Source organism: Natator depressus, chromosome 2 (assembly GCF_965152275.1).
Source record: "Natator depressus isolate rNatDep1 chromosome 2, rNatDep2.hap1, whole genome shotgun sequence".
Classification (NCBI taxonomy): Eukaryota; Metazoa; Chordata; order Testudines; family Cheloniidae; genus Natator; species Natator depressus.
Window position 1 is genome coordinate 5,228,388 of NC_134235.1, and position 24,978 is coordinate 5,253,365.

Consider the following 24,978-nt stretch of genomic DNA (forward strand, 5'->3'; position numbering starts at 1 on the left):
ACATCTAAGAAACTTTGCCATCTTCGTAGCTTCCTCAAAATAGCCATGAATTGGGTCAGTTGGGGTCCACTTTTGCTCACGTTGAAATATTTTGACGTGAGTTCCTGTACTGAATGCAGCTGCAACTGCTACACGCCAGCAGCTACATCAAGAGACAGTACTGGACCGGACAGTTAGTTTTGCAGTTTACCTCAAACTGAAGTGTTGGTATCTGGGAATTCCCTTTCTTTGTTTGGTAAACGAACATGTAATTTTCATAGCTAAACAAAGAAGGGGGAATTCCCAGATTCCAAAGTGTCAGTTTGAGGTAGCCAAGCCAATAGATTACAGTTTTAGGCTGAGGATTTTTTTGGTCTTATTTAATTTCCTTTCATTAAAATTAAACAGACCACATTACTGCAAAATCACCACCAAATTGCTCAATATTTTTAGTAATGAGCATTAGTATATTCTCATAATAATTTTATTTTTTTCCAGTTTAGACTGGCATTTACCAGCATTCTGTCCTAACCTAGTTTTCCCTGGGAAATTGCCAACCCTGAGTAGATGCTGAGATTCAAAAAGTTAAAGCTTTATAAGCCATTAAAGCACACTGTATATTTTGACATGTGATGTTGACAAAGTAAATATCCCTAAACTCTAATAAGTTCTCAAGCAGCATATTTCTTACTTTGCCTAGCTGTAAATTGTGATCGTCGTTGATGGAAACAGTCGGCAGTTTGGGTGCATACAGTGAAACCAACGTTTCCCAACATTTACTAATAAAAGTCTAATGCTTCGAAGCCTAATGCTAAGACACCTCCTGCTCAAGTTCTGGGTTCCACTACAGATTCGCAGCCCAATCCAACTCCCATTACATCCTGTGAAAGAAACCCATTGAATGCAGTGCAAGAGGGCCATTAAAGTGAGTCCAACTCTGAAAAGCGCCTACACTTAGAGCTTCTCCCGGATGTATTCGAGTGATAACTGCTGACTTCAATGTGTGAAGTAAACTTCCCTGTTTTTGCTTCCAGTTAGCCTTGGAGAGCCAACCCCACTACGTTAGGGAGCTGGATTCCATCCTGGTTCGTGCATCACCAGCAGTATTTGTAACTAAGCACCGAGTGCAGAACGTTTTTTGTTGGCTATTTGCGAGCCAGAAAGAGCCCAGCTTGGCTCTCTGATCCTAGGGGCACTGGCAGCATTGGCAGTTACAAAAAACTTCTTTAGTGTATAAAATAAGCAGATATAATGCAGCGTCATTGAGAGAAGAACATAGGACCCCACAAAATGCTATTTCCTCTCACAGATACAGTCACTGGAGAATGTCTGTTACCCTGCCCCTGAAAGAGCTGTAGTGTCTGCTTCTATCATAGAATTTCCAACCAGAAGAGTTAAAGTGACAGGATTCTCTTCATTTTCATACTGCCCTCGGGGCTCGGAGGCACTAGAAATGTCTGCAGGCTCAGGAAGACAGAGCTACATCCAGTCACGGTTGGAAGGGTCTTTGCAACCAGAAAATCCAAAACCTGTTTGTTTTTGTTTGGTTTTAAATGACAGCTTAAATTTCTACAGAAGTCTGTGGACTTAATTCAAGGAAAAGGTGAGGGAGTACATACTTTTTTCATGCCCTGGTCTTATCTTCAAGACATCAAAGCAGGATTGAGGTGTTGAGAAGTGAGGCAACAAGCCTCCAAGACACCCTGCCTGATAAATATCCCCCCTACCTGGCTGGTGTAGGATTTATAGTTAAAAGTCTGACTATGGAAAGGAAGACACCTGGCATGTTCCAGTCACAGCTTCCCAGAAGAGGCCCCTTTCAAGCCACCACCACGGAAAAGGCAGAGCTGGGGAGGGGAGCGTGTTGAACATGGTTTCTCGATACGTCTTCACCATGCCCTCATGGATGCTGTCCACAGAGGAAAGTAGAGGGACTACACTGGGGCTTTTAATGCATCAAAACTTGTCTCCTGGCTAATGCCTGACGAGGTTCACTACTCTGAAGGATAGTTACCCAGTTTCCTTCGCTCCTCCTGGTCTTGCAGCAGAAGACGAAGTGATGGTCCCTCCGGCACGGTCACGTGGAACTGGACAAAGGCCTTTTCGTGCTCTGGGAGGTCAGCATCAGACACGGCTGTGTGAAACAAGCAGGTGTACACAGGCTCAGTGGGGTATTCAAAGCATTACTCATCCATAAATAGCAGGAATTTCCCAGGCAGATGAGAGAAGAACCTGGATAGCCTGTCTCCAGCAGCACTTGGATCTACATTGCTCCAACAGTTTAAAGGGTCGGTGTTTTTAATTACACTGGAGCCTCTGTACTAACGGATCCAAATGCAGGGCAGGGGGCCTGTGTATTTAATGGGGCAGCCTACAAAATCACCAAACATATGAAAAATTTCAAGTTTTTGGGCCAGCTCTAGGGTTTATGCTGCACCCATCACTGTGATATCTGGGCACCTTCTAAGTCTCCCAATTTCCTTAGTTCCTTTTTAAAGTAGGCATGAAAATAAAAATAGTGTCCGAGATATATGCCACGGTCACAAATGCAGAGGGTATGGCTACACTGCGATCAGGAGGGGTAACTGCAGCAAACAAACACAGTCTAGTCTTTGGGCTAGCTAGGGTAACAATAGCAGTGGAGCCAGGGCACCATGGGTGGCGGCACGGGCTAGCCACTCTAGTATGTGCTATGGGTCCTGGACAGACTTATACTTGGGAGGCTGGCCCATGCCACCACTCCTGTTGCCACAGCTGCACTGCTGTTACTTGAGCTAGATCAAAGCACAATCCTGGTGAGGCTGAAACAAACAAGTCTTGTCACAAGCCCTTCGAGCACAGGATCTAGTCTGTTTGTGTTGGCTTTTTTTTTTGTCATTAGTCCTTGGCCAAAGCAGCGGCTAATCTTTTTAGGTCTGGATGAACTTCAGGATTACAGCATAATCTCCTCTCTAGGGAATAGGAGGTGATATCGAGAGATTGGGAGGGCTCCTGAATTGAGAGAGTTCCGGGGCTCAAATGATCTGGAGCAACAGAAGGGCTTAAAAAATAATAAATATTAATAAAATAATAATAATAATAATAAAGCCAGTGTGTTCCCAGAACACTAACTGGAAGCTCCTGCTGAAGCCTGTTTAATCTGAAGTCAGCCCTATGTCATGCTGGCATTATGGATACTGATTCTTTCTGTGAAAGTACTGTACCAGTCAGGGATTAATCTTGGCATAAAGAGTTTATTGATGGCCTGTTGCACTGGCTAAGGATGTGTTACTCTGAACAACAGAGCTAGATTATACCTAGGGAGGGAACAAACAATTGCTGTGGCATCTGAACTGCAGAGACATGTTGCCTTCCCAAAAGCCAGAATGGGCATGACGTGGCAACGTGGGGACTCTCCTGTTGATTCTTGCTTTCCCCCTCCACCAGCTGTTACTGTTAAGACAGTCAGTGCGAAAGCCACTCACATTTGAAGAAACGTTTAGAAAAACGCTTGCTTTGCCCCTGCTGCCGTATAACGATGCCAGTCATTATACCCTCCTCACCTGCTACTCTTACAGCCTTCTCCAAGCCTTCCCCCCACCCCTTCCCATCATCACCCCCTATTCATGGAGCTTCCTCCCAACTCGGGCCCACTAACCCAGCACCCTCTCCTCATTCCGATTACTAAAGACTCGCTTTCTTCTGAGACACCCATGTGGAATCAGACAATAAAGAAGAGCTTGGGGAGCAGGAAGAGAGAGAACAGACGACAACTGAACCACAGATACGTGCACACACCCCTGAACCCCAACCACATTGCTGCAAACCTCTTCCTTCCTCACCTTACCCCTCCCTATCACTTGTTAGGCAGTACTCCACAAGTGGGATTAGAATGTAAGCTTTTTGGGATAGAAACCAGGCCTGACTATCCTGTAAAGCCCATTGGGTGGGCCCCACAGAGATATGCGGACTATAGGGGGGCGGAGGGGAAGGATCCTAGTCTCAGTTCTCACCAGCTGGTGCTGTACTGTCTCCTTGGGCCTGCAGGGGCCACTGAGGGCTCGGCTCCTAATCGCCATATTGTCAGCGCCGCCCCCATCTTCTGCTGGGCAGGAAACAGCAGTGGCAGCCTGGGCCAGAGCCAAGTGTGGAACGCACCAGGCCCCAACCCCTTGTTCATCGACATGCTGAGCTGGCTCTCTCTGCTCAGCCAGGTGGCGATTGTCACACTGGCCGTCGGTGAGACACACCACTGGCCAAACCCTGCCAACCTGACCCGAACCAGAGCGTGTCAAGTTATTTGCATACATGACTCAAACCCCATATTTGTAGTCGGCTCCTGTTGGTTTGCAAGGGTCTAATCCCCCGTTCAAGTTCTCCCTCTGCTTGATGAGAGGAAGGGATCTGAACAGGGATCTGCCATCTCTCATGTAAGTGCCTGAACCAAGAGAGTCATTCTAACTCTTTGTCATGCCCAATTAATATTTAAATGATCCAGTCATTTAATTAAAGTGGAATAATTTCAATAGCAGAATGAGGGAGACCCACATCAGAATACCCCCTAGGCAACTGGTTTAGAGACTCACCTGCAGGGTAGCAGATCCCTGTTCAAATCCCTTCTTGTCAGGCAGAGGGGAGACTTGAACGGGAGGGAGTCTCCCACATTCTGAGTGAGCACATTAACCATAGGGATAAAGGAGGTTTCCCTCCATCCCACCCCCGCTGTTTTACATGGAGTTAGGCAGCCTCTGATGAGGCTCCACTTGTGACCTAGGCGACCAAATGCCGGTCTCGGTTAGTAATTCAATAACCAGGGGAGAACAGGAATTGACCTCAGAGGAGGTGGGGCTTAGAACACACCCCTCTTGTTGGCTCTGTGGACCCCATTCTAAGGTACCTATTTGATCATTCGTTATATAGGCTTTGTAGATCCCAGCCTTGTTCCTGTCATTTTCTTGGCACCCAGAAGTTAGGTGTTGTGATGCTCAGTGTTGCAGTGTCTAAGCCCCTTTTGTGGAGCTGTGCCATTGTAAAAATATTACTTACATCTTGATTTTTGAAATGTATGTTTTCTGAAATCAGCTGTTTATATTACTGTACTGTCTAGAGGCCCCAAACAAGAGTGGTGCTCCACTGTGCAAGGCACTGTGTATATACACATAACAGACAAGCCAGGCAGAAGGTAGCAGAAAAGAAATATTCTCCATTTGACAGATGGGGAATGGCGACAGAGATATTAAGTGACTTGTCTTGAGTCACACAGGGAGTCTGTGTCAGAGCTGAGAATTGAACTGAGGTCTCCCAAGTCCCAGACCAGGGCCTCACTGAACTTTCCTCAAGCTGTCTCCCTGTACTATCCTTCCCCCTTCACTCTGAGGGCACAGTGCACCCACAGGCAGTGCTAGGTACAGAATGCTAAGTGGAATACTTCTTATTGCAGCCTTAGAGATATCACACTGATTGGCAAGTGCTGGATCAACACTCCACGAGCCCTCTCCTTGCTGTTTACTCCCATGTCTCTGTTGCAACTCTGAAACAGAGAGCATATTGCATTCCTATTGCACTTTTTAGCCAGTGCTCTCAAAGACCTTTACAAACATTGTACAAGAAGTAGGCAGGCAGTGTATCAAGTTTACCTCTGCTGCACACCCTGTCCTCAGTTTCAGATTAAGTGAGGTTTCAGATAGTTCTGTTTATGTTAAGTGTCCCACAATGCATTATGCTTCCTGCACTGTTATTTTTGTGTCCCCCTCATTTTTGCTCATTTCCCACATTTGAACCTTGAGGGGCCAAGTGCTGAGCTGTTGCTTTGATGAACGCTACAAAAAGATGTAAGATAAACAGGTGTTTAGGTGAGAGCACAGCCACCTTTGGGCTGCTGGTCAGCTGTAGGATTGATACTCACAAGGGCAGTCACAAAGTGCAACGGCAGCATAGTAGTGGGAGAGGGCCTTGAAATGCTCAGATTTGACATGGACCATGGTGGCCCATGAGAAAGGTACATAATCCTTCACGTGAGCCTGGGTCATGGTCTGATGCACCAAGGAGTAGACTTCTTCAACCTGCAACCATCAAAACACAGGTTATTAATGAGAAGGTTCCAATCAGACACCAGTCTAACTGTGAGGCTGTGGATTAAAAACAAAAGAACGGCCACACTAGGTCAGACCAATGGTCCATCTAGCCCAGAATCCTGTCTTCCGACAGAGGCCAATGCCAGATGCTTCAGACGTAATCAACAGACCAGACAATCATCGAGTGATCCATCCCCTCTTGTCCACTCCCAGTTTCTGGCAATCAGAGGCTAAATAGTCTTCTGAGGGATGGGGTGGAAGCCTCATCGCTTGGGACAAAGATTAGAGTGGCCAAAGCAACAGAAAACATTTGGCAGAGAACAATCCTGTACTAGCAGGGAGTGGGTCAGGCAACCTAGCAGGCTTTTTCCAGCTCTAACTTCTGTGGCACAACTACTTGTGTTTGTTACAATACAACGCAGTACAATTAAAATCATAACAGTACGTCAAACTTATATCGCATTTTTATCTCTAGATCTCAAAGACTGTAAAGATCATTATCCTCTCTTTATGCTTCGGACAACTAAGTCACAGAGCTGTTAAGTGATTTGACCAAGGCCACACACAATAAACCCCAGGTCTCCTAAATCCCAGAACTAAGGGAGTTTAGTCCCTGACTTGTTCCACCCAGTGCATTCACAGCAGTTAAAGGAACAGCATTAATAATCCCAAGCTAAGATATCATCCTGGCTTCACCCCGGAGCGTCATCTTAGTAGAGCTGCAAGACTCTGCAGAAATTAGGGAGGGCTCTATGGAGTCACAGCTGGAGAGCGAGCATCTTTTAAACACCCAATATATTCTTGGTCTATATTTAGCACCTGGATGGGAGTTTAACACACATGTGGATAGCATTACTAACTGCTATGGTGCAAAGTGGAATGATTTAGGAGCTTAACCACTGTTTATGAATAGAATTAGCAAATTATCCTTAAGTAAGATTAGAAAATGAAGTTATGTCATCACAGAAACATAGGAATGGAAGGGACCTCAATAGATCATCAAGTCCAGCCCCCCTGAACTGAGGCAGGACCAAGTAAACTTAGACAATCCCGGACAGGTGTGTGTCCAACCTGTTCTTGAAACCCTCCAATGATGGGGATTCCAAAACCTCCCTTGGAAACCTATTCCAGAATTTAGCTACCCTTATAGTTAAAATCTTTTCCCCAATATCTAACCTGAATCTCCTTTGCTGCAGATTAAGCCCATTACTTCTTGTCCTACCTTCATGGCCACGGAGAAAAATTGATTACTGTCCTCTTTATAACAGTCTTTAACATATCTGAAGATTTATCAGTTCTCCCCTCCCCCACTTCTCTCAAGACTAAACATGCCCCTCCCCCCCTTTTTTCCTACTATACACACACACTAAACCTTTTATCATTTTTGTTGCTCTTCTCTGGACTCTTTCCAATTTGTCCACATCTTTCCTCGAGCATGATGCCAAAAATTGGACATAGTACTTCAGCTGAGGCCTCACCAATGCCATGTCTTACATGACATTCCTGTTAAATACACCCCAGAATGATATTAGCCTTTTTCACAACTGCACCACATTACTGACTCATTCAATTGGTGATCCACTATAACCCCCAGTTCCTTTCAGCAGTAGTACCACCTAGCCAGTTATTCTCCCATTTTGTATTTGATTTTTTCCTTCTCAACTGTAGTACTTTGCACTTGTTTTAACTGACTTTCATCTTGTTGCTTTCAGACCAATTCTCCAATTTGTCACGGTGACTTTGAGTTCTAATCCTGTCCTCCAAAATGTTTGCAACCCCTCCCAACTTGGTGATATCCACAAATTTTATAACCACCCTCTCCACTCTGTTACCCAGGTCATTAATGAAATATTGACAAGTACTGGATCCAGGATCAGACCCACTAGATATGCCTCCCCGCCAGATGGCCAGCAAGCCATCGGTAACTGCTCCGAGTATAGTTTTTCAACCAGTTGTACACCTGCCGTATTGTAATTTCATCTAGACCACATTTCCCTAGTTTGGTTATGCGAATATCATGTGTGACTGTTAAAATCTTACTAACTTCAAGATATATCATGTCTACTGCTTCCCCTCCCCATTCGCTAGCCCAGTAGCCCCTTCAAAGGAAGACATTCATGCCAAGCCAGTATAATCCATTCCTTATAACCTTATTATCCTCTAGGTGCTGACAAACTGATTGTTTAATAATTTGTTCCAGTATTTTTCTAGGTATCAAAGTTTGTCTGACTGGTCTATAATTAATTCCCTGGGTCCTTTTCGTTCCCATTTTTAAAGACCGGTACTACGTTTGCCCTTCTCCAGGCCTCTGGGACCCCACTCATCCCCCCACGCGTTCTCTTAAGAGCACAAGAACCGCCACACTGGGTTCATCTAGCCCACTGCCAGACACTTCAGAGGGAGTGAAGAGAACAGGTAACTGAGTGATCCATCTCCTGTCACTCAGTTCCAATCACAAGATTGTTTCAGCTAAGGACTCATGTGTGACTTAGCCCCAATTCTTGCAGAGGATTCTTTATTTTTTGGAAATATGGATTAAGATTTAGCAATATTTACAACTGCTCAGCTCACTATTCAGGCGTGGAGTACCCAGGAAACCGATGCCTGCCCCTCCCGACAGCGGTGACTAATGGTTGCATTTCACCCAGTGGGACAACGAGTGTGCACAGCCTGCAGTGCCTCCCTTGCTCATTGCAGCAATGACAGCTCCATGTAGTCCCATCCCATCCCATCGCTTCCCCACAGGGAATGCCTCATCCCTAACTCCAAGCCAGCTGTGCTTCCTCCTAGATCTCCCTTGCTCAAAGGTTCTGCTTGTCCCTCCCTGCTGGTTTTCTTCTCTTCCCGCCACACCCCAGACAGCTCTGCTAAGTAAAGCCAAGAGATATGGGCAGCTTTGCTGGGTTCAAACAGAAGCTGTGCAGCGATGTGTACCCTGGCTGCTTCTTGTGCAATCTGCAGCTGAGTGAAGAAGTCATTCTGGGCGCTGGTCAGGGTGACCTTCTCAAAGACACACTCCTGCACCTGGGCAATCATCAGTCGCACAAGCATGTTCAGCGAGGCAGTGCTCATGTCCAGGCTGGGGGCGTTGGAGAAGTTCTCCTTCAGGTAGTTAAAGGCACCTGCATGAATAGAAGCAGCTGGAGAGAGACATTGCGAAAGGCCCTTCTGCTTACAACTCTAAAATCAAGTGGAGGACTGGCAAATGTAGGTAGGAGTGAGCATCACCTCCACCACTTAGTGGGATTAGCAGAGCAGTAGATGATGGCCACTGATATGCCTGGCACTTCACATTGTTAGGACTCATTCTCAGTGCTCTCCAAACTCTGCCTGCCTCGCCTCGGTACATTGCTCCTGCCTGCCTCGACTGTGTGTGCTCTAGAGACTCCATCAGTGCTTAAGCGTCTCTGCATCATGGGTGACAGCTGATTAGGATGTGCTGGTGAAGCCAAGGTCTGATTCTGGTAAATGAGTGCTGCTGTCCAAAGGGCTTAGACTAGAGGCAATACCAGTCACACATGCCTCAGAACGACGCACTTTCCATACTGGTCATGAGGTTCTCTCACAGGGTCAGGATTGAGAGACGCATTAGCAAAGCTTGGGATCTGGTGGGTTATTACTCTGGTTCTATAGCAGAGCAGGGGGCTACAGGTCAGGATTAGGGGGCATTGGCCAGGCTCAGTGCACCTACGAAGCATACGCTCAACTCCAAAGTCTCTCACTCGAAATGAGCAACAAGTCCTCCTGCCATTTTTTCCTGAAAACAAAACAAAAAACAAAAAATCACCAAGAAAGCTCCAAACAGCTGACTTACCGGCTGCCTTTTGAAAAGCATCTATGGCCCGGTCAACCCCTTGCAGGGTCGTGCGATCCTGCCTTGCCCCAATCTGGGTGTGCAGAGCTCCAATGTTGAAGAGCACGCTTCCCTTCTCAAAAGCCAGAGCGCGCTGATGGGAAGGGACTCCAGTTAGTGAGTCATACCTAGAGGCAGAGGGGAGGAGACAAATGTGTAGCTTAAAATGCAGATTTTCCAGTATGCACTGGATACCACTGGAGCATGATTTATAAACCTACCAAAAGTGGAACAGCCTTTTCAGCAGCTTGAAAAACCACCCGCTGTCATTGCCTATATTGGTAGAAGGGCTAGCCACAGAGATGAGGCCTGAAATTTCATAGATTCCAAGGCCAGAAGGGACCACTGTGATCATCTAGCCTGACCTCCTCTGTAACGCAGGCCAGAGAACTGCCCCAAAATAATTCCTAGAGCAGATCTTTTAGAAAGGCATCCAATCTTGATTTGAAAATTGTCAGCAGTGGACAATCCACCACAAAGGGAACAATGCCATTGCAGAGTGTTCCACAAGGCAGTCTATGCCTTGGTGCCTGCCAGACCCGAAAACATCCAAACAAGATTTGGCATGAACAAGGAGGCCTCTGGGGCACTGATGTTTAAAAAACACAAGCCTCTCTCCATTTATTATGCTCTGGATTCCTTTGCTGCTCACTGTGTGTTCATGTTTTGCTCAACTTGAAACAGAAACTATGAATGCTGTGATCACACTTTGCATTGACTGTACATACATCACATGCGGGAAAGGATTTCAAAGCACTTACAGACAGCAATGAGGTTACAATGCCTTTAAAGATACATGAGCATTAAAATCCCCATTTTGTAGACTTCACTGAGTTCAAGTGATTTGCCTAAGGTCACATGGAATGTAGTGCTGGAACCCAACTTCTAGTGATGAGGACAGAGAAAAGGCCAGATTTTTGAAATACTTCAGAGGAACAAGCTCTAGAGAAGGCCTGGGCATCTGGATCTATTTAACCTCAACCCCAAAATCAGCAATATTAAGACTACACACACAATTAAAGGTCAGAACAAAAAACCCCTCACTAACCAGTGAAAGAAGACGCCCAAGTTTTTACTGGGAGGGAAGAATCTGTTATCAAGAAAGTAAAGCTGGTTGTAATATTCCATCAGAAGTTCTAGCCCCGCCTCATTCCGGCTGGGAGTCCGCATTGCCTGTGGAAGAGGAGGGAAAGGAGTAAACACATGCAGCTGTGGCTTTTAGACATCAAGAGGGGTGAAACAGTGGCAAGCGCACCAACAATTAATGTGAAACACTCCCTGCTGATCAGAGAGAGCATAAGCTTATGCGTCACTCATTGCCACTTCAGCACTATTCTGAGGGCACAGAAGTGGGATTTAAGAGGTGCAGAGGCCTTGCCTTTGGCATAGGGTGATGAATTTCATCCTATATGAACATATCTGAGATTCTTTTCCCATGATAGAAAATAACAGTACACCTATACAGTGAATGAGGTAAGGATCCCAGAGGAAAAAAAATAGAATATGATCATAATTCAAGTCTGTGCTCTGTACATTTTGATAAAAGAGGGCTGAAGTAAGATTTACTGGCAAAGCATCTCCTAACTTTTGAGTGCTTGACTTTGAAACCTTAATCTCCTTTTAATATAAATGTTTGGATCTAACCATATAGGTCTATAGTTGGCACCACTTCACCCATATGACGCCTAACATGAGAGGAAAGGCAAGTGCGATAATGTCCAGCTCTGGGCTGGATTATTAAGATTGACCTCAGCAAACTGAAAGCTAAGGGTGTTTTTACTGCAGCCTTGCTAAGGCAACTACATTAATCTACCAAAGCTTGGGAAAAATAGGAGATCTGGTCAAATGCAGGTGTGGGAAGCAGCTCAAAGGTAATTTAAGGTGACAGATTTTAATAGATATGGGGTGGAACCGTAGAGTTCCATTACTAACAGATAAAAAATTAGTCTTTTTCCATTCTAGCACTGGGCTTTTCTGCTGTAAGTTGTCTGAGGTTCAGATGGAAGGGTGATATTTTAGATCAGGGGTTAGCAACCTTTCAGAAATGGTGTGCCGAGCCTTCATTTATTCACTTTAATTTAAGGTTTCGCGTGCCAGTCATACATTTTAACGTTTTTTAGAAGCTCTCTCTCTATAGGTCTATATATTATGTAACTAAACTATTGTCGTACATAAAGTAAACAAGGTTTTCAAAATGTTTAAGAAGCTTCATTTAAAATTAAATTAAAATGCTGATCATACGCCGCCGGCCCGCTCAGCCTGCCAGCCTGGGGTTCCGTTCACCTCGGCCGGCAGCAGGCTGAGCGGGGCCTGTGGCCAGGACCCCGGCTGGCAAGGGGCCGGCAGCCAGAAGCCCAGACCGGCAGCAGGCTGAGTGGGGCTGGCGGCCGGGACCCCAGACCAGCAGTGGGCTGAGCAGCTCAGCCCGCTGCCACTCAGCCCGCTGCCGGTCTGGGGTTCCGTCCGCTGGCTCCTGCCAGCCAGGGTCCCGGCTGCCGGTCTGGGATCCCAGCCCTGCCCACATAGAGTGGGTACCTACCTTCTCCCTGGTTCTAGCCCATTCTCTTCCTCTCTCTCTGCACTGAGCTGAAGGTGGGAGTGCACTGAGCACAGGGCTGGGGGTGAAGGAGCAGGCTGGGGGTTGGGGTGTAGGGTCTGGCCAGGAGCTAGAATGAGGGAGGGGGCTCAGGGTGGGGTTTGGGTGGGGAGTGCTTACCTGGGCAGCTCCCATTTGGTGCGAGGGGTGCAGGAGCTCCCATTTGGTGCGAGGGGTGGGGGTGGGAATGTGGGGGGTGCAAAAGTCAGGACATTGGGTGTAAGGGGGCTGGGTATGTGTGGGGGTGCAGGAGTCAGGGCATGGGGTGTGGGGGGGCTGGGTATGTGTGGGGGGTACTGGAGTCAGGGCTGGGGTCGTGGGGGGGTGCAGGGGTCAGGGCAGAGGGCTGGGGGGTGGGCTGGGGTCGTGGGGGTGCTCCCAGCCCCCTGCCCAGAGTGGCTCACGGCAGGGGGCTGGAGGGGATATGCCCTGATTCCACCCCCTTCCCCACCTCTTCTCCGCCTCCTCCCCAGAGCAGCAAGCGCTCTGCAGCTCCGCTTCTCCCCCCCCCCTGCAGGGGCCATCAGCTGATTGGTGGCAGGGAGGGAGAGGAGGAGGGGCAAGAACCCAACACACTGGGGGAAGGGGCAGGGGAGGGGGGAGAGGGGGAGGGGCAGGGGCAGGAACTCAGCATGCTGGGGGAAGAGGCGCGGGAAGGAGGAACTTGCCTGCCCTGCAGCAGCAGCCGGCAGGACCAAGCTTCTTCACCCTGCCCCCGTGCCGGGGGGGGGGGGGGTGGGGGGGGGGAAGGAGGCGGCCAGGGCAGGAAGGATTTTTAATGGCACACTGCTGCCTGCCGGGGTCCCGGCCTGGGTTCGACAGCGGGCTGAGCAGGGCCAGCGGCTGGGACCCGGCAGGCAGCAGCATGCCATTAAAAATCGGCTCGCTTGCCGTCTTTGGCACGCGTGCCATAGGTTGCCGACCCGTTTTAGATAAATAATTCCGATGGTTGAACCATGGTCCAATTTTAATCTTTGCTCACTATGGCCCCAGTCCTAAAGCTTGACTCACAAGGGTAGACACTTGCACCAACACAGTATTTTGTAACCTATAAACTGAAGCCGCAACGTTTTCAACATGTGCTCCACGGAATTCCATACCCCAACGATATAAAGCACACACAGCGCTACAGAACAGTTCTTGAAGATAAGTGTAAAGTTCACCCATAGAAGAATTAATGATTTGCAAAGAAGCCCCGTTTTCCTCCTGAATCAGCCAAAACAGGATGGATTTTCCTTTTTAAACATGAGGAGCACAAACCTGCCGCAGCTCCATGAGCTCTTTGATTTCCTTTTCAAATGAGATGCCATCTTCCCCATAATGTTCACAGATGAGATCCTGGAAAGGGGAGGGTAAGGGGAGAGACAGGGAAAAAATATAAGCTTTTGGTTTAGTTTGTTGGGTGACTGATTTCTGTGGCTACTGAACAAGCAGCTCACCATCTCTCTTAACAAAGGAGTAGATGCCTTTTGTAAACACATGGCACACAATGCCAGGAGACAGCGCTGCAGTTCTACCACACCCCCTAACCCTGCAAAGCTTCAAACAAAACCATGTTTATGCACAGGGGCTCCTGGAGAACTGGTTGGGCTCCCATCCGCAACAGATTTCAGGACAGTTTGTTGGTAGCTTTTCCGCTGCTTTCATCCCCTCTGTAAGTAAAAGCCCAGGGGATGTGATCTGGCCTATTATTTCTGAGGCTTTATAAACTGGTGTTACTGCAACACATAGGCCTTTTGGTAACGGGTCCCCTGTTCTTTGCGAACAACTCATCTCAGACCTGACAAACTCACTATATCAAATACATTACTTATAGGGTATTTGTCCATAAAGGATAACATGTAAGGTCTCTGTTGAAAACTTGCAACTTACTGATGTTCATAATCATGGCATGATGTGTGTACATTCAATATTTAAGGAATAATGTAACTATACTGAAGTTTATGCCTTTATGTTCTTAAGGTTAAAAGGAGTCAGCAGGATGACAGCTGACTCATACAGGTGGGAGGTGCCACCCCACCCTAGTCAGCATGTCAACTCAAATAACCTTAAGCAGGCTTACCTTTAATGGGGCCATTAAATCCATTTCCTTAGTCTCCTTTAGCCCTAAAGGAATCATAGGGACGCTGATAGATTCACTAAAACAAAATATGACAGACAAGCAAAGTTTATATTTCCAGTTACTATTATCTTATATGTGTAAAGGATCCTCATGCTTCAGGCCATAAGTAATCACCAGCTGGGGTCAGGAAGAAATGCTACCTCTGATTAGAAGGGCAAAAGGTGCAGTATATGGGTTTTCACTACTGGCCGGTGTCTGAGACTAGTCGGGTCATTAATATGATCCGTTGGGGCATTTCTTATATTCTTCTCTGGCCTACTTCAATGGCAGCTCAAATGCTATAGGCCCGAGTGCCTCAGGTTAATGGTCACTTCACCATGGTGCTGGTTATGATTCCATTAAAGTTGAAGACAAAACTCCCACTTGACTTAAAAAGGACCAGGCTGTGAGGGAGCACACAGAAGCCAGACACGAACATTCTCAGCTGTGAAGGTAGTTTTGAAAGAACTCACAGCAGGAACAGCATTTTAGTTTATGAGGGCTTTGGGCTCACCCGTAGGTCCTGTCATGATTTTCAGTGAATGGGTAAGGATCTAGTGCTTTTAGGTTGCACTTTTAAATTTTAAAAAAGCAGCCAAAAGATCAGAAACTGAATTGGCTGCAATGGTCTAAGGTGTTTTAATGAACAGCTCTTGGGAGACAGGCAAAGATCAGGGATCCAGCAACTCCTGGGTTCCAATCCCAGTTTTGACACTGTAAAGTGACTTGCCAAAGGGGGTGGAAGTTAGGATGGCTTAGGTTCCTGCCACCTATAAAATGCGGATATAACATTGGCCTACATCACAGGATCAGTTAATGTCTGTAAAGCACTCTGAAGATGGAAAGTGTTCATTAATGTGTATCTTGTAAATGGTTTACAACACCAACATTTAAAAAGAGGATTCCTGCCAAATAGTTTAGGGCCAGCATTTCAATGGTTACAAGGTAACTATCAAGCCAGGGCTGCCTTTTAAAATTTGAAAAATCTGAATTTTAATTCCTTATCTTTATAGCAGCAGCAGGTCACTGTGTCTGCAGCACATGATAGCACCTTCGCCACACTGCAGTTTGGCAAAGAGACCACCCCAATCTAGTTTCAGATCAGTTTGCGCAAAGCTCAAGTCTCTTCCTATAGTGGGCAGGATCTGAACACTAAAACCAAGAACTCCAATGCTGGGAAAGTTCAGATTGTGACCTGGATACCAAATCTCCATATTTGGAAGCATTTGCGTCCAGAGACTTGGTTTTGCCTATTAGAGATACAGGGCCCAATTCTGCACTCAGTGCTGTAATTCCACTGACTTGTAGAGTAACTCTTAGTAACCAGGTGTGAGAGCAGAATCAGGCCCTCAAAGTACAGCCCTCGATTAGCAAGGTTTGGTTTGGGACCCTCTCCCCCATCTCTAGAGAGAGTATTAACCAAATACAAGTGTCCCTTCGAAGTCCACAGTTATATCTGCAAATAAGATTCCTGTACAGATGAGAAAGCACAGCAAAGTGAGCTCCGAGCAATTATAATCCCACTTCTAGCTGCTTCAGTGATGGTCCCTTTGCGGTGTAAATCAGTAAAGATTGAGATTTTTCCATCAGACCTCCTCTTTTGCACATTACCCTATCAAACTACAACTTGCCTAATGGACCTACAGTTGTTTATTTAAAGCTAGGAAATTTATCTAATCCTCTTTACAGGGACATGCTAGGCAAACACACAGAGCCTCCCAAAGGACTGGTTCAAAGAGGCAGGAAAGGCTAGTGGAGTGAGATCTGGAGGGGGTCACACAGGGTCAGGACCATTACAATCCGTGTTTACACAATAACAGGTTATTTAACCCAGGTCTGTCATTAACACCAAGAGCTTATCAGCAGTTTCTGAAATATCACATGGTCATGAAAAATGGGGGAGGGGAAGAGGGAAAGAAAAACAAACATGCACAACTAGGTCTGTTCATACTTACTCAGTCACTGAATAAACAGCCTCCTGAGAGCTATAATGAGCGTGGAAAAGGGGTTATCACTTTTTCCTCTAATGAGATTTCAGTTTGATCCAAAATGTCACAAAATAAACTAAGAGGGTTTTGTTTGGTGTTGTTTAAAACTACAGAAAACAGGGCCTTTGAGGTCAGTTATGAAGATTAAGTGGCTATGTCTACACTGGCAACTGAACGACAAAACTTTTGTCTTTCAGGGGTGTTTAAAAAAAAACAACAACCCCACAGACAAAAAAGTTTTGCCAACAAGCAGTGCCAGTGTGAACAACGCTTTGCCGGCAGGACAAAGCTAACGCTGCTTGTTGGGGGTAGAAGTTTTTTGTTGGCAGGAGAGCCGACAAACAGTGGCTACACTGAGTGCCTTTTATCAGCACGGCTGTAGCGACACAGCCATGTCACTAAAAGCTGTGGAGTGTAGACATAGCCTAAGGGTAGGTCTTCACTACGCAGCAGCGCTTTAACGTGGCTGGGTAGTCGCAGCACCAGCGCTGGGAGAGAGCTCTCCCTTCATTGTAAAAAACCCACCTCCACGAGGGGAGTGGCTCCCAGCACTGGTGCACTGTCTATACCACCACTTTACAGTGCTGAACTTGTAACACTTGGGGGGGGGGGGGTTCACACCCCTGAGCGAGAAAGTTTCAGCGCTGTAAAGTGGTAGTGTAGATAAGGCCTAAAAGTACTTGCCAGGAAGTCACGCTAGCACAGGAGCAGAACGATAGTCCCCTGCCTGCCTGGGGCGGTTAGGAATCACCTGTATCATTTACTAATTTGGATGACTGAGTCAAGGGATAGATTCTGCAACCCTTATTCACCTCAAGCAGCTTTTATGCAAGTAGCCTCAATTCAGCTGCCCTGAATCAGGTGAGTAATCACCTGACCAAGCACTGAAGGGGGAAAAGGCTGCAACATCTGGCCCTTTGATATTAGTGGTTGCATACCACTGGGGAAGAGGAAAAAACTCCACAGTCTGATATAGTTAGCTCCATTCAGAGGCCACCACGTGGCCCCTGATGGGAGATGAGGGTGCTCAGCACATTGCAGGCGTGAGCTCACGGTGCTTCCCTACATTATTAAATCTAGCTCGTGTGTGCCCAGCATACAGGCAGGCCACCAAGTCAGACGCTGGGGGAGAGGTTCTGTTTTACTTTCACTATCTCTATAATGAGCTGCAAACTGAGAGCAGCTCATACTTGACCATGGCTTTCAGGCAACCCTCTTGGAGCATAAAACCTCCCCTCTGCTAACTTCACCCTATTCGAAACACAAGTATTAGGAAGGACCAAGGGACATCAAGACAGCTACACAGGCAGCACCCGCTGAACTGCTGTATAGCGAACCAGGGTGTGCGCATACGTGAGGGGGGTGCACTTCAAGCTCGGAGACTACTGCAGCGTCCCTGATATTTAGGCCTCAGGCAGTGCTTCCCTTCTCACCCAGATAAACAGCTCCACTGAGAAGTCCCAGCATGTCAGCTTGCTGCTGGCTAGGGTGCTAGGACTACCTCTACTGTGAGTCAAGCAGATGAGGTTGCTGGGTAAGCATTTCACAGCAACCAGGTGCTGCAATTAATAAAAGATCTGGCCTCTTAAACAAAATCAAATGGGGAAATAAACGTATGTGAATAATCCAGTTCACGAGAAGCAAAGCAGCAAGAAAAGGAGGCTAAGCACGTAGGCAGGAATGTTTTTAATTACTTTCATTAAACACTCAAGCTTCATTTGCAGTGCAAATCATGTGCTGTGGGGGATTTTGCTTACATACCCCGCAGTTTGAGGAGAGATTATTTTTGATACTTTTAAGACCTGCATTCCTCCTCCTGTATCAGCCTTCCATACCTGTAAAGCACCATCCATCTCAAAGCACTTTACAAACATTAGCTGATAAAGCCTCAGTGTTATCTCCATTTTACAGATGGAAAAACCAAGGCAGGGAGAGAATATAAAGGACACCCTCAAGGCTACAGAGCAAGCATTGGAAGGGCTGATCCAGACCCCAGATCTCCCAACTCTCAGTCCTGTGGTACCCACTGGTGGGAACACAGAAGCGAGACAACACTGACACCCCAAACATGCAAACAGCAGGAACTGTATTAATAAGGCCAGTGTAATCTCCCCAAATCTCAGCTTCCTTGCCTGCTGTATTCCAAGTAGGTGCAGGGGTATAGTTTGTGTGGAGAGCGTGTAGGGTCCGTTGCTTGTATGGGCAGCTGCATATACAATATGTATTCACAGACCATATCCACTTCACCCATAGCCACACACCCACAATGTGTACTGTGAAGGAGGTATGGGGTAAGAAGGCCTCTCCACAACTTTCCTGAGGAATGGGCCCCAGCTTCCACTGTGCAAACGTACTGAGGCTTACTGACAGCATATTGCTAGCTAGGTATTTATATTATGCCCATCACCATGGTGTCTTGGCACCTACTTGCCCAGCACACCTGATTTTCAAGGGCTTTGACCAGTGTTCCTTCTAATTTTTTAGATCATTGTGCAGAATGAATTTTGTTACGTGTGGCGGGGGTAGAGCCAAGGGGTTCGGAGTGTGGGAGGGGGCTCAGGGCTGGGGCAGAGGGTTGGGGTGCAGGGGGTGAGGGCTCTGGCTGGGGATGCGGGGTTTGGGGTGCAGGCTGCACCAGGGCTGTGGTAGTGAGAGAGGACTCCCACCAGCCCTCTCCCCGCTGCAGCAGCCCCGGGCTCGGAGGAGAGGCACCTCTCCCTGCCGCAGCTCTGCACACTCCAACTTGTTCCCCGCCCACCCTCTACCTCTCTCTTCTCCAGGCCCCTTACAGGGAACTTAGGCTTTGACCACTTTCTCCATTTTCCTGGGCCCTGCAACTCTAGCAACTTTCTTGCTCAACTTGGTGACCCACCTCCCCATACACCTTACCTGTCATTCTGGTATACATCCACAGAGCTGTTCAGTTCTTCTAGTTCTTCCTTCAGTAACTGCAGATTGGAATTAACATAGCTAAGCTCCAAAGCTACTGTTTCTTTTACTTTGTGATTACTTGTGGCCCTGAAAATAAAAAAGGAGACAGAGCACGGGAGGAATTGTCTTAGGAAGTGGTCCACAAGATAAAATCCACTGATCTACCACATTCAAACCACAAGCCTTCAGCTCCCAATAGAACAACATGCGCCACCTTATGCCTATAGGCCATTTCAGAGTCTCACAAGGTGCCTTCCAAACTAATGAGTTAAGCTTCCGAATACTCCAGCAAGCTAGGGAAATGTTATTCCTATTTTAGAGTGAGAAACAGAGACCCAAATCTTTGAAATGAGCTAGATGCCCAGATCTCTCTCTCTGGGTCAGTGACAGAGCTGGGAGAGAACCCAGGAAGCATGCTTGCTCTTGGACTCCTGCTCTAACCACTACATAATCTTTGGTATTTCCACTGCGCTTCACAAAATGCATTTTAGAACAAAAGCTTTCCAGAGTCTGAAGGCTTTCCACCTACGATCAATGATGATGGAAAGATAGACGTTAACAGGCAGAGACGGAGAGGTTGAAAGAGAAAAGAGCAACTCTTTTGAGAAAGGGCAGGGGGTCAGGAGGAAGAAAAGGCTCTATGACACGCAGCTGGGCTTGCAGTGGGACATGGCATCCTGACTCCCTTCAGCTTCTCTTAGGAGATATTTATTTCTAGCTGTGTCCCACGCCTAGCAACTAGGACAGTGCCCAGCAGTCTCAGTGGCGTGTTCTGCTAAGGACAGCAGCAAAGCAGCTTTCAGACTGCCTCCAAGTGAGGCTGCACACAATCTCAAATTGGAGTCTTTAGTTTAAAAAGTCAAACAAACATAGCCAAGGATTGGTATTTAACTCTGTGGGAGCCTCACAGAGTTCCACAGTGTGGTCTAGGGCAGTGATTCTCAACCTTTCCAGACTACTGTACCCCTTTCAGGAATCTGACTTGTCTTGCATACCCCAAGTTCCACCTCACTTAAACTACTTACTTACGAAATCAGACACAGAAATACAAAAAGCGTCAGAGCCCACTGTTACTGAACAATTGCTTACTTTATCATATAATTATAAAATAAAATCAATTGGGATATAAATATTGTACTTCCATTTCTGTGTAATACTTGAGCCTGTTTTTCACTTGTGAGCCTTGTCATTCGGCAGCCGGAGAGCAGCAGCTGCTGGCTGGGCACCCAGCTCTGAAGGCAACGCTGCTGCCACCCCCACAAGCAGCGCAGAAGTATGGTATGGTATTGCCACTCTTATTTTTGCACTGTTGCTGGTGGAGGCACTGCTTTCAGAGCTGGGCGGCCGGAGAGCAGCAGCTGCTCGATGGGGCATTCACGTTGTTTGCAATGCGGGAGGATTATTTTTTTTAAATCCCGCTCTGGTCCCACCCTGCAATACTCATGCCCACTCACTCCTGCATCATTTGTTGAATTATCTTGCTCCTGCTATTATGGCAGCAGGTCCTGCAGGACCCCAGTCCTACTGCAGGGCTCTAGAGCCTGTTACAAAACTAGGCAAACATCCAGATGAGCTGATGTACCTCCGGAAAGACCTCTGCGTACGCCTGGGGTACACATACCCCTGGTTGAAAACCACTGGTCTAGGGCCACGCAGTACATGGGATAGGGACAAGCTCAACTTTTTTTAAAAAAAAGAAAAGAAAGAAAGAAAATGAAGTTTCCTAACATTTTAAAATCATGCTTTTTTCTGCCACATAACATCAGGTTTGAACATATGACAGAATGCAAACTGGAGGGGGATGGAGGCCGGGAACATGCTGGGCCCTTACAGATAAGTATGAAGGCATACTCTTATTATCATTAATTATTCCTAACACACTAATGCCCAGAGTCCTCAAGCAAGATTGGGCCCCATTGAGCTGGGTGCTGTATGAAAGAAAAACAAAAACAAAAAAACATCACACTCCCTGCCCTAAAGAGCTTACAATCCAAATAGACAAGGGAGGATGGGAAGGGAAAGAGGCTCTGGAAGGTGAAGTGAGTAGCCCAAGATCACAGCAAGTCAGTTGTAGAGCCAGAAACAGAACCCAGTTCTCCTAAGTTCTAATCCAGTGACCTTCCTATTAGAAAACATTGTCATCTTGTCCCTATATGCATAATCACATACAAAAATTACTAAGAGAACATTCAGGTTGCAAAGTCAAGCCCTCATGAGTTAGAAAACATCAGAATTAAGCTTGCCTGTGCCTCCTTATTTCATCTCTTTGTGTGCATGCACCATGATTAACCTTGGCAGAAGTCAATTTGTTTTTTTTTTTATAATTTTAACAGATGTGTTTATTTTTAAGCATTTTTTTCTATTTATCAATTTAAATTTTCTTAGTTGTGAAAAATTATGGGGGAGCAGGTAATGACAACTGATGTTGAGATTCAAATCTTAAAACACAAACATGTTGAAATATACAAAGTAAATATCTTTAAGTTCAAACAGCATTTTTTCTTTGCCTATCTCTAAATTTCTATGATTGATGGACTTTTTGCTGGTGTGTGTGTGTGTATGGTGAAATTGACATTTACCAATAAAACCCTAACCCTTCCACACGGAATTATGAGAGTCTTTAATTACATGATTGTACACTATTTTTTCAACAGGACCCCTGCCTTACTCAGTGAACAGGATGGGCCTGCTCTGGAGATTAGTCTGTAGGACCTCTGACTTCATTTGCCACAGTAGTTAGAAGGTGTGTGGTGAAGGAGGCAGGTGATTTCAGGAAGATAAAGCATGGTCTCGCAATCAAGGCACTGAATGCTTTCCTGGAGAACTGGATTCTGTCCCTGCCTCTGCCACAGAGTTCCTGTGATACTAGACAAGCCAATATCTCCAATACAGGCTCAAATCTTATTCCACATACACACTTTCAACCAAGATTTCACACACACACTTCATTTTTAGCTCTTTTAAGTGTAATTCTTAGATATGAAAAGTGCAGCTTTTCCAGTACAAATAGCAACATATTGCAGCTCAAAGCCTGTTCTTTGGTCACTCAATAGCAGCATCCCGCTGAATACCCTGCTTTCTCTTCCATGTATTTTACATCAGCAGATGTAAACATGAAGGATGGATTTAAGCTGCAATGAGTCACCTGCTTTGATGAGACAGCTTTTCAAGCCAATTGCACCTTTCTTATTGGCTCATGAGAAAAAAAAACAAAACCAAAAAAAACAGGAAGAGAGAACCTGATGGCATGGGAAAGCTGACAACACCCAAACTGTCTGCTGAAACATGTCCTAGTCTCTCACCTTAAATCAAGTTGGGCCTCTATTCAGCTGAGTGCAGTCAAAAAAAAAAAAAAAAAAAAAAAAAAGGACTCGGCCATACTTCAGCTTGGCTCAGGGCTAAAGCCTTTTCAAGCCTCTGGCAAGTTGTGTTCACAAACACCACGATCCAGTAACAGCTAAAACAGGGGTCTGGAAACTTTTTGACCCCAGGGCCACATCAGGGTTGCAAAACTGTATGGAGGGCTGGGTAGGGAAGGCTGTGCCTCCCCCAACAGCCTGGCCCCTGCCCCCTATCCGCCCCCTCCCTCTTAACCAGGATGGATTCATAACGAAAGAGAGAGACCTTGTTTTGTGATTGAAGAATTGGGGGGGGGGGGGGGGGGAGAGAGAAAGGTTGGACATTTGAAAACACTTAACTCAGTTTTCACTTGCATTTTTACATCTAAATGTTTACTCAGTGAATTTTGCTCATAATTTTTTTCAGCTTTGGGAAAAGTCAGCCTTTTAAAAAGCCAAGTGTATAGGTTACAGGTCAGACTATTCTGTTTGCAAATGAAATTAATTAGTTAGGCAGCAGCACTTCAGAAAGGTCTGGTATTGACTCTATCCATCTTAGCTAGGACATGGCACCTTCCATATATTGGTGTAACCCCCTAGGTAATGGCCAAGCATTCATTAAGGGTGAAATTTACCTTTGTGCAGAAAGTCAGCACAAGGCCGATACACTGCTTAAAACAGAACTTAAAACAGTTTCTAGTTTTCATACTCGACGCTGCACAAGGGTGCATTTTGATCTCATTAAGAATATACCTTATATAACCATGAGTCTTGATCAATCTGAGGAGTTATCAAATGTTTGCTTAGTTAATTCTTTGTACAGAGATATTAAAAATATGGTTTATTGAGTCAGTGGTATTTGAACAAGACGGGAAAAGACTTTCATTGTTTAACTGTCTCAGTCAGTTTATTTATCCATCAAACAAAAGCTACTACACTGTTCAACAAAACTGCATTTTATTTCAAACACACCATTCACTGTAGCTTCTTAGGAAAGAGGAATGACGCTCCAAACAGATCATTTTAAGGAGTATGGTTCTGTCTACAATGGGAACTTGTCCTTACTCCAACAGCTAATGTCCAGCCACCCACGTAGCTAAAACTCTGCTTAACAGTAAGCTCCACCAACCAGTACTAATCACAGCTTTCCTTGACTACATTTTGGGTTTGCAGTGGTAGATGAGGCCTAGAAGTCTTCAGTGCTAACCATTGGAGAACAAACAAACAAACAAAAAAGAGTACTTGTGGCACCTTAGAGACTAAAATTTATTTGAGCATAAGCTTTCGTGAGCTACAGCTCACTTCATCGGATGCATTCAGTAGAAAACAAGGTTACATCCTTAAAGCCATGGAAAAATAGCAATATTTTACTAAATGACTTAATTTCAGCTGATTTTATGAGTAAAGCTTTGGTTTTCCATTAACTCCAAAACTTCATGAAATCTTGGATGTCATGGCCAACCTCTGCTGAGAATGGACCTGTTTAATCTCAAAAACAGGCTCACCAAAGAAAGTTACCAGTGGGAAAAGTGTTCAAACTGCTGATCCAAATGTTTCAGCAGCCTGAAAAAGAACATCAGAGTGTTTTGTTTTCTAACTTAGCCCAGGTGCTCCTCACACTCCCCAACAAAGTAATTAAGTTGCCTGTGTTTTGCCTTGCATTCCTTCTAGCTCCCCCACCCTTTTTGCCCTATGCCGGATTTGAAATGCCTGTGTTAGGAGGATGGGAACTACTTGCTGTCCACATTCTTGGATGCCCTATGAATAGCAGGTATCATCACTCTGATTCATGGTTTTGATATAAACAGCACACCTAGGCACATTCCTGCTTACATGGAACATTTCTCCTTGGTTTTATGAAGCAGGGTCGTGCAGAAAAGGACACAGCAAGATTTCAAGTCTTTTAATTAGATGAGGCATAACATCCAGGAGCAGACGTAGGCCTTGTCTATATGGTGGGGTAATGAGCACTATGGGGGTGTGATTTCAACACACACTAACGTGTTACACATTAATTGGTCTGTGTAGACCCTGCTGGTGCAGACTAAGAGTTCCCTAGTGAGCAGCAGTAGGGTCTACACAGACCAATTAAAGCACAACATATTAGTACGCTTAGAAATCACTTCCCCATGGTGCGCA

The 24,978-nt window shown here is 46.0% G+C and overlaps 1 protein-coding gene across 5 annotated transcripts in view; it reads right to left on the reverse strand.

Annotated features, from left to right (window-relative positions):
* Nucleotides 1-24,978, reverse strand: part of RHPN1 (rhophilin Rho GTPase binding protein 1) — a 52,872-nt gene that overhangs the window by 15,323 nt on the left and 12,571 nt on the right. For 4 of the 5 annotated variants that reach the window (XM_074943736.1, XM_074943735.1, XM_074943739.1 and 1 more), the window contains 9 exons: nucleotides 19,460-19,588; nucleotides 16,538-16,567; nucleotides 14,544-14,619; nucleotides 13,742-13,819; nucleotides 10,934-11,058; nucleotides 9,847-10,013; nucleotides 8,967-9,154; nucleotides 5,864-6,020; nucleotides 1,994-2,113 (listed from right to left, as the gene is read on the reverse strand). In XM_074943736.1, coding sequence (XP_074799837.1) covers nucleotides 1,994-2,113; nucleotides 5,864-6,020; nucleotides 8,967-9,154; nucleotides 9,847-10,013; nucleotides 10,934-11,058; nucleotides 13,742-13,819; nucleotides 14,544-14,619; nucleotides 16,538-16,567; nucleotides 19,460-19,588 — 1,070 coding nt within the window. The remainder of the gene's footprint in view (nucleotides 1-1,993; nucleotides 2,114-5,863; nucleotides 6,021-8,966; nucleotides 9,155-9,846; nucleotides 10,014-10,933; nucleotides 11,059-13,741; nucleotides 13,820-14,543; nucleotides 14,620-16,537; nucleotides 16,568-19,459; nucleotides 19,589-24,978) is intronic. The other variant, XM_074943738.1, reaches the window with a different exon arrangement.